Raw genomic sequence first — 10856 nt, forward strand, 5'->3', positions numbered from 1 at the left:
GATGGAATATATCGGTCCAATCCTTCTGGTATGTCCCCCACAAAGGGTCAAAATTTTGAATAACCATGAAGATCATAAAACGCGAAACTAACATCCAATTCCATTCAAACGTAGTACATCTCAATATTTTTATCAATACTAGATTTGTTATAAAGATGGTAGAGATCGGACCATTTCTTGTGGTATCGCTCCCACCAAAGGTCAAAGTTTTGAATAACAAAAACGATTATAAAATCTGTAATAAGCATCCTGTTCTCTTCAAATTACACACATCACAATATTTTTATTGACCAACGGTCAGATGTGAAAATGGAATATATCGGTCCACTTCTTCTGGCACCTTCCCCCCACAAAGGGCCAAAATTTTGAAATAAAACGCGAAATTAACATCCGATTTCATTCCGACTTAGCACATCTCAATATTTCTATCAACATAAGATCTGTTATAAAGATGGAAGAGATCGGATCATTTCTCCTAGTAGCTCTTCCACAATGGGTCTAGCTTTTGACTAACCTAAACGATTATAAAATTTGATATAATATATTTTTACTATTACAAGATCTGCTGTAATGTGGCGTATATCGGTCCACTCCTTCTGGTACCTGTCCCATAAAAGGATCACAATTTTAAATATCCATGAAGCAGATAAAACGCGAAGTTAACATCCGATTCCATTCAGACGGGTGTATTTTTTCCCATCCCTTTTCAATACATATCATCTTAAATATTTTCTCTCGCTTTAATTTATTAAAGAAATATCTCGCATTTTCACTAGATTATCCTCCACTATTAATTGATTTTAATTAAGGACATACGTAATAGCATTCACAGATTCAATGGGTATCTCATCTCATTTAAATGGGCAACACTTTTTAAAATCGCATTTATTGGCAAAAGTAAACGTGGTGGAAATAACATTTTACAAATTGAACCCAGCAAACAAATATCGTTGCAGTCTTTCCTGCAATTGTAGTACGCATTTCCAAAACCACCTCCATGTCTCAAACACAAACACCAACAATGCCATCTATATCAAAGTTGTGGATTTCAGTTTTATCCTTTCATGCAACACCAAATTTTGAACGATTTAGTACTTTTCGAGCAATTATAGTATGCATTTTCAAAACAACCTCCATATTTCAACATCAGATACCAAGAGTGAACTTAATACAAAATTACAGAATTATATCTCTATCCCTTTACCCAATAACAAATTTAGTACCATTTAGTACTTTTTAGTACGTATTTCTTAAAACCACCATCATATCTCAACCACAGATACCAACAGTGACATCCATATCAAATTTCTGCATTTCAGCTCTATTTCTTCACCCAATATCAAATTTAGTACCATTTAGTACTTTTCGTAAAAAAATATTTGACGCATTTCCAAACCACCGCCAAATCTCAAACGCAGATACCATCAGTTCAATAAATATCAATTTTCAAATTTGCATATCTATTCCTTTAAGCAACTTTTCGTACAATTGTGGTACAGATTTCCAAAACCACCTACATATGTCTTAGGTACACATAAACAGCGATCCTTATACCAAATTTCAGAATTTGAGCACTTTTTGGCCACCCAATACCAAATTGTACCAAATATAGTACTATTCAGTATTTTTCGTACATTTGTAGTACACATTTCCAAAACCACCTCTCTATCACATTTATATCAAATTTCTGGATTTCAGCTCTATTCCTTCACCCAATACCAAATTTAGTACCATTTAGTACTTTTCGTAAAAAAATATGGGACGCATTTCCCAACCGCCGCCAAAGCTCAAACACATATATCATCTGTAATCTGAAAATCAAATTTCAGAATATTATTTCTATCCCTCCAACCAATTCAAAATTCAATACGATTTAGTACTTTTCGTACAAATATTGTGCACATTTCCACCTTTATATGTTCCGGCTGCCCATGAACATCAACCGCAATAACCAATTTTAGTATTCAAGCACTATCTGTTTCCTCAATACCAAAGTGTTTCAAAATTGGTACTATTTAGTACAGTTCGTGCACTTGTAGTACAAATTTCCAAAAGCATCTCTTTATCGCAAATTTACCGCCAACGGGGAGACCAATACAGAATTTCACAATTCCACCTTTCTATGTTCACTCTAAACCAAACTGGACCAAATTTAGTACCATTTGGTATTTTTCTTACAAATTTGGGACGCATTTCCAAACCACCGCCAAATCTTAATCTAAATATCAAATTTCAAAAGATTATCTCTATCCTTTCAATCAATTCAAAATTCAGTACGATTTAGTACTTTTCGTACAATTATGTCCGAAACCACATACATATGTCCTGGCTTCACATGAACAGCGACCCTAGTACCAAATTTCATATTTCAAACAATATTTGGCCACCCAATACCAAAGTCTACATATATGGTACTATTCAGTACTTTCGTGCACTAACAGTACACATTTCTAAAACCGCTTCGTTATTAGAAACCTACCACCAACGGTGAACCCAATACAGAATTTCAAAATTCCGCCTTCCTCCGTTCAACCTAAACCAAATTGTTCCAATTTTTGTACCATTTGGTACTTTTCATACAAATCTGGGACGCATTTCCAAATCACCGCAAAATCTCAAGCAAGAATACCATCAGCAATCTAAATATCAAATTTCAGAATATTATCTTCATCCCTTCACCCAATACCAAACATAGCACTATTCAGTACTTTTCGTACAAATAAGGGACGCATTTCCCAAAACCACCTCCATACACATGAACAGCGACCCCTTTACCAAATTGTAGGTTTCAAACACTATCAGTTCACCCAATACCAAATGTCCGATTTCAAGTACTATCTGTTCATTTAATATCCAATTGTACAAAACATAGTACTATTTAGTACATTTTCTGCACTTGTAGTGCACATACCCAAAATCACATTTTTATCACAAACCAACCATTAACAGGGATCCCAATACAAAATTTCAAATGTCGGCTTCATTCGTTCAACATAACCCAATCTGTTCCATATTTTGTACCATTTAGTACAGTTCGCACACTTAGTACTCTTTTCAAAGACCACCTTCAATCATAAAAACTTGATTCTCGTTACAAATTTCAAGTTTTAGCTCTATCCGTTTACATGATATCAAATGGTACCACTTTAAAACTTTAGTACCATTTTAAAGCTGTTCGTAACCTTAAAGTTCGAATATCCAAAAACCCTTAAGTAAATCAATGACTCCACTTTCCAAATTTCAGAATTCTAGGTCATTCCAATACAAATTACATTTTTGGTACATTTTGGTACTTTTCGTAATCTTTTAGTACGAATTTCCAAAAACCCAGCCCTCTCACACGCTTAAGCACCAAGAATGACCCTTGTGCAAAACTTCAAGATTCCAGAAACTTCTGTAATAGTATGTAAGCACTTACCAAACAACCACCATAATTTGAAAATAAATCGTTTTAATTATACCCTCAGCCATATGGCTACAGAGGGTATATATCATTTGATACGGCCAAAACGTGCCTAGTCGAAACAACGGTTTTAGACCCTAGGTCTCTTTGGACCAAATCCGTTTTAGAACATTTGCAGTCGATCTAGCGATGTCCGTCCGTCTGTCTGTCTGTCTGTCTGGCTGGCTGGCTGGTGCGCACGATAACTCTCGAAGGGAGTATCCGATTTGGTCAAAATTGGCTACAACGTAATATTTTTGTCAAACTTAGATCGAGTTCGTAGATGGGCAATATCGGTCCACTCCTTCTGGTACCTCCCCCACAAAAGGTCGAAATTTTCAAAAAATATATTTTTTGCACAGGAAGAGAAAGGATAATCCGATTTTGCTCCAACTTTGTAAATCCTAATATTTGCGTTAGTGCTATGTCTGGTGTGAAAATGGACAACATCGGCCCACTCCTTCTGGTACCTCCCCCACAAAGGGTCAAAATTTTAAATAATTACAACTCTCATAAAGTGTGATGTAAGAGTCCGATTGTCTTCAAATTTCACACATCCCAATATTTATATTAACCCAAGGTCTGGTGTTAAGATGAACAACATCGGTCTACTCCTTCTGGTACCTCCCCCACAAAAGGTCGAAATGTTCAAAAAATATATTCTTTGCACAGAAAGAGAAGGATAATCCGAATTTGCTCCAACTTTGCAAATCCTAATATTTGCTTCAGTGCTAGGGCAGGTGTGGAAATGGACAATATCGGTCCACTCCATCAAGTACCTCCCCCACAAATGGTAAAATTTTGAATAATTACAACTCTCATAAAATTTTATGTAAGAGTCCGACTGTCTTCAAATTTCACACATCCCAATATTTATATTAAGCAAAGGTCTCGTGTTAAGATGAACAATATCGGCCCACTCCTTCTGGTACCTCCCCCACAAAAGGTCGAAATTTTCAAAAAAAAAAAAAAAAAAATTTTTTGCACAGAAAGAGAAAGGCTAATCCGAATTTGCTCCGACTTTGCGAATCCTAATATTTGCGTCAGTGCTAGGACAGGTGTGAAAGTGGACAAATATCGGTCCACTCCATCAAGTACCTCCCCCACAAAATATTGAAATTTTGAGTACCCATGAAGCTCATAAATCGCCAAATTAACATCCGATTTCATTTAGACTTGGCACATCTGTCGAAATATTTATATTATATTTTGGGTCCGATAGGAAATGGGCAATATTGGCCCATTCCTTCGGGATCTGCATAGAGGGTCAAACGTTTGAATAACCTTAACACTAGTCAAAATATATTTAGATAATCGAACATAGGCTGAGGGTATATCTCTGGCGGCAATACCGACTGACACTTTTTAACTTGTTTTAAAATAATTTGAGTTTGAATTTCAGCTCTCCGCTCTTCCTTATCTTGGGGCGATTCAAATACTTATTTACGGAATTTTCACAACCGTCTTTATTGACTTGTGATCGCTGAGAGCCTTCCTCGCTTTCCTTTCTATTTTGTGTTGTGCCTTGTTAATTTACCACCCCCACATTGTTTGCTGGGTAACGCCGCAATCAAATTCAATGCAAATCACGAATATTAAACATGCTAGAATGTAAATATGAAAATGAATATTGACAACAACAACAATAACGCAATAACGTAAAAAATTACAACAACAATACTGTTGCGTAGCAATATCAATATGTTTGTCATTTATTTCACACATACATACACATACACATATGTATATTGACAGTTAAATCGATACACTCTTTTGTTCTTTGCTGTTGAAATTGCAATTTTGGTTTTTCATTACAAATAGTGTCCGGCTCGAACATTCACATGTTCTCGCAATTCATGTGTGAAAATTTTCATCAATGATGTAGTGGCTGGCGGTTATACGATTCGCATTTACATATTTGTGGTTGAATTTTGTAATGAAATATTTTTGATAAATGAGATATGAGGAAGAAGAAGGGAGGAGAAAGGAGTGACGGGAGATGAATGTTATTTTTAAGTTAAAAGATAATTTTTTCGATAATTTTCTATGGACTTCAAAGGTCATAGAAGGTCAGAAGAATCTATTTTAAATTTGATATTTACTTTGAAAAAATGATAATTACAAAAATGTGAAAAAATCTCCCATTGAAATTCTTATCTTCAAAACTTCATATGATTTCAATTTACATTTGACACATGACTACTGATGTTTACTATTTTTTTATTTAACAAAATAATAAAATGTTCTTCACTCACTTAACTTATCTTTATAACAGTGGCAGTGATTTATAAATCCAACAACTAACTTGCAATTGCACATGGCACGGGGACGGGCGTTCTTTATAAATTCGCAATTATCATTTTTGTAACAGTTGCAAATTTTATAACAGTTGTACTCCTGCACACATTTATAACACTGAGATTAACTTTATTGCAACGGCGTGATAAATGTTTCGACACGAAAAATAGGGGCAGGGTTTTTAGGAGGCATCCATAATAATGTTATACACATCTATTTATAGCAACTTTTATTGGTAGAGAATCTGTGGAAAATTTTATAAAAATGCTCGAAAAGTTTTGACCGACAGAGAGAAAGAGAAGGCAAGGCAGTTCAACTAATGTGTTTACACTTTGCAACACAAACAAGAATAATTACAGGAAAAAATGCAGTTCCTGATTTTACAAGTAGAAGACACTTGAATCGGCATTTCGAAGGGTTATACCCTCTTTTGCACTTTTTTGTTCGAAATTTTCGGATTAAGATTTCTTAGAATCCTTGCACTTTAAGTATAAAATGTCTTTTGCATTATAACTACTATACGAGGATTGTTATACCCTCAGCCACATGGCTAGAGAGGGTATATATCATTTGACATGCCCAAAAATTTACTCATCGAAATAATGGTTTTAGAACTTAGGTCTCTTTGAACCAAATCCGTATCAGGACATTTGGAGTCGATCTAGCGATGTCCGTCTGTCTGTCTGGCTGGCTGGTGCGCACGATAACTTTCAAAGGGAGTATCCGATTCGGTCCAAACTTGGTACATGGCAATAGTATTATGAAACTTAGATCAGGTTCGGAGATGGCCAATATTGGTCCAACCCCAAAAAATCAATATTTTTAAAACAAAAAAAAAAAAAAAAACTTTGAATACCCTCTACCATTCGGTACAAATTTGGCAATTTTCAAAAAAAAAAAAAAAAAAAAATAAAAAAATAAACAAATAAATAAAATCCGTTAAAAATTCTGTTAAAATCTTAAAAATACCGTATGTCTATACGACGACAATTTTCTGTCATAGGCTGTAGCATCCTTTTCTAATTTCAAATACCAAATTTGAAACATTTCCGGTGAATAATGTAATTTGTAATCATTTGTATTGGACGAACGGATAAGGCTAGAATATTGAAATTTGGAAGATTTTTTTTAAGGAAATTCGTACTTTAAGTGTACGAAAAGTACTAAAAAATTTGGTATCATGATAGAGGTATAATGATAGAGGTATCATTTAAAAAATTGGTGGGGAAGTATGGTATGTATCAGGAGGTGTTTGTGGAAATGCATAAGTAAGAGTGCCAGTCGTAAAAAATGCTACAAAATTTGGTACATAATGGTACTAAATTTGGCATCGAGTGTAGGAAATTAGATGGGATTATGTAATTTAGTATAAGAATGCCCTGAGAGTGTATGAAGCTTAGATAAGAAGGTGGGTTTTTAAATTCGTTGTATGTAGTATACGAAAAGTACTAAATGGGACTATCTATATATATAAAAGAGTAGTGAAATAATTGACTGACTGATCAAGAATCAACGCCCAGTAGACACGGCTGAAGCTAGAATCTTAAAATTTTACACGAGGATCAGCCTTGATGTGGATGTGATTTCAGGAAATTTGTACTTAAAGGGTACGGAAAGTACTAAATATTCAATACTATACATTGGACATACGGAATAAACAAGAAATCTGATATTTAGAATGGGAGTCACTGATGGAGTGCAGAATAGACGTACCAAAGAATTTTTGGAAATTCGAACTTTAAAATTGCGAAAAGTTCTTAAATGGTACCAATCTCCTAAAATGATACCACATGGTACTATGTAAACGGATAGAGTTAGGAACGTTAAATTTGGTATAAAAATCAAGGTTGGAAAGTAAGTTTGATATATGAAGGTGGTTTTAGAAATGTGTACTAAGTGTGCGAATTGTACTAAATGGTACTAAATTTGGAATAGTTTTGTTTAGGGTGAATGGATGAAGGTGGAATTTTTAAATGTTGTATTGGGCTCCCCGCTGGTGGTAGGTTTGTTATAAATAGGTGTTTTGGTAATGTGTGCTACAAGTGCATGAAAAGTACTAAATAGTACTAAATTTGGTACAATTTGGTATTGGGTGGACAAATAGTACTTGAAAACTGAAATTTGGTAAAAGGGTCGTTGTTCATATGCAGAATAGACATATGGAAATGGTTTCGTAAATGTGTACTATATTTGTACGAAAAGTACTTAATAGTACTAAAGTTGGTATTGGGTGAAGGGATAGAATTGTATCGGAAAATTGATATTTATATTACTAATGATATCTATTCTTAATGGAAATGCATCCTATATTTGTAAAAGTACCTATATTTGTAAAAGTACTGTAAAAGTACTAAATGGTACTAAATTTGGTATAGGATTCCGGTATAAGGCTGTAATCCTTAAATTTGGATTTGTTGATATCTGGTATTAAGATATGGAGGTGGTTTTGGAAATGTGTGTAATAATATAGTAGTAGTAAATTTGGTATTGGGTGAAAGAATAGAGCAGAATTCCTTAAATTTGATATATCTGTAGTTGATAAAAGGAGCTGGTCGCATACTATAATTGAAATGCTACTACTAAATGCTACTTAATTTGGTTAGAGCCGAAATCGCGAAATTTCAAATAGATGTCACTGTTGGTGCCAAGTAGTGAAATATAGACCGGTTTTGCAAATGAGTACTAATATAATACGAAAAGTACTAAATAGTACAACATTTGGTATTGAATGAAGCAAGAGAGCCAAAATCCTAAAATGTGCTATAAAAATACTGTTGATGTCTTTGGAATGAAATGTGGAACGCTTTTGCAAATAAACGTTTAACAAAAGTCCTAAATGGTACTAAATTGGGCATTGGGTGAAGGGATAGACCTAGAATCCTAAAATTTGATATTAAGGTCTCTATTGGTATCTGGAATTGAGATTTGAAGGTGGTTCAGAAGTGATACTATTTAGGACCAAATTTATATTATGGGTCGAAATTTAAGTAAGGCATCCTTGAACTTCTATGTTCTTTTGGCAAAAAAGAAAACAAATGACTTTAGGCAAAGCAAAAAAAAAAAAAAAAAAAAAAAATCTTCCTTGTATTTTCACCTTAACTGATTTCTATTTCGCTTTAATAAATTACTAGGCAAATACATTTCCAAACCTGTTCTTTTAATAGGTACTGATTGATTACCTTAGGGTGTAATTTAACTATCATTCATGAAAAGCACTTGAGGCTAATTGCAGTTTAACTTTGATTGATTTTAATAACGGCTATTGCCAATCATTTTTTTAAAGCTAAACTGTAGCTACTCATTTTAATAATGGATATTGTTTTTGTGATAGTCATAGAAAGGCTAAACAATAAAGGTTATCGATCGCTGTAAAGCTTTTTCAGTTTCAGTATTTCAAAAAGTAAAGTTAATTTATATTAACAAAACCTTTTCCTCTCTTTAGCAATATCATCTCTCTCCGAATGCTGTAACATCACTAATAAAAAAATTTTCTTTCTTTCTTCTCTTCTCCCCCACAGCCGATGCCATACGCTGTCATCAGTGCAATTCGCATCAGGAGGAAGATTGCATCACCCTACGTCTGAGCACCCCCGGCAATGTTCTCAACGATCAATTCCTCAAGGAGTGTCAGGTGCCAAATAATATGACAGCCTTCTGTCGCAAGACGGTGCTGAAAATCGAAGTGACCGGAGAGCAACGCACCATTCGTGAATGCGGCTGGAAACGCGACAAAGTGCAACAGGAAACCGGTGTCAGTTGTTTCAGCGCCGACCACGAGGGTTACACCCAAATCATTTGTGCCTGCGATGAGGATGGCTGCAATGGCAGTCCATCGTTGGGGGGCAGTCACTCCAAGTGGACGGTGTTGGCGGTGACTGGCGTGAGTGTGGCCATTGCTGCAGTATTAAGAAGAAATTGAATTTTGAGATCTTTTTTGGGGATCTCGAGCGATGGAGTTTATAAGTTTACTGCTTTCCTTTATTTTTTTCTTTTAAAATTTATTTTGAATTTCGCCTTTCTCTGTGTGCCTTACCCTTTTTTGTTTTATTTTCCAAAACTGTAATCACTTCTATGTAACTGTCTCTTTTCTTTAGTAATTAATATATATAAATATATGGTAATTTTATAGAAAAAACAAAAAACATAAGAAAACAACAACAAACATATTGTTAATAATTTAAGTTTGATGATATTTAATTTTAATTTCACATAAACAATGTTTTTTTTTTGCTTAAGTTTTGCAATAAAAATAAAACTAAAATTTAATAAAAAAAATATTTTTTAATGGGGTTTTTTTTATTTTTTTTTTTTGGGAAGAGGGTGGATACTGGTTATACGCCCACTGCATATATAAGTCAAAATATCAGGTTACTAAGAACTTTAGAGACTGCTCGATACAATTGGTAGCGACTCAGACAAAACTAGTAGAGCTAGAACTCAGGAATAAAAGAGTAAAAAGGCTGAAGGTAGAATCTTAAAATTGTTGGTGAGGGTCACTCTCGATCCGAAGATGTCAGATAAGGCTGGGTCTTTGGAAAACGGTACGAAAAGTACTAAATATGGTATGGTTTGTATTTGAAGAACCAGTAGAAACCAGTCGAGATTTCTTAAATTTGGAATGAGGGTCACTGCTGGAGAGTATTTTGGATGTACTAAAGGACTTTTTGAAATTCGCACTATAAGTGTACCAAAAGTACTAAAATGTACCACATTTAGTACCATGTCTATATTAATAAAAGTGTAAAATAATTGACTTAATGATTCAACAACGCCCAGACGAAACGGCTAAAACTAGAATCTTGCAATTTTAGGTGAAGATCACTCTTTGTCCGATGGTGTCAGCGTCTTGGTTTTTACGTACAACAGCGGTACGAAATGTGCTAAATATGGTACCCTTTGTATTTGAAAAGAACTCTTAAATTTGGAATGATGATCACTGATGGAGTGTATGTAGTGAATGTACCAAATGATTTTTGGAAATTCGCACTATAAGTGTACGGATAGTATGGTACAATAAAAAGGTAAGGTAGAGCTACCAGGTGATTAAATTTTTTTTCTAAGTGTGCCCGATTTCTGCCAAGCTTTGCCATGGATTTGAAAGATAGTGCTGTTTAGA

General features: G+C 34.4%; 1 protein-coding gene across 2 annotated transcripts in view; it reads left to right on the plus strand.

Annotated features, from left to right (window-relative positions):
* The window catches only part of LOC105261532 (uncharacterized), a 92886-nt gene extending 83201 nt beyond the window's left edge, over nucleotides 1-9685 (plus strand). For both annotated transcript variants that reach the window (XM_059124783.1, XM_059124782.1), the window contains exon 3: nucleotides 9259-9685. In XM_059124783.1, coding sequence (XP_058980766.1) covers nucleotides 9259-9659 — 401 coding nt within the window. In that variant the 3' untranslated portion in view covers nucleotides 9660-9685. The remainder of the gene's footprint in view (nucleotides 1-9258) is intronic.
* Nucleotides 9686-10856: the final 1171 nt, after the last annotated feature.

This window comes from Musca domestica, unplaced genomic scaffold (genome assembly GCF_030504385.1).
Source record: "Musca domestica strain aabys unplaced genomic scaffold, Musca_domestica.polishedcontigs.V.1.1 3, whole genome shotgun sequence".
NCBI classification, from domain to species: Eukaryota; Metazoa; Arthropoda; class Insecta; order Diptera; family Muscidae; genus Musca; species Musca domestica.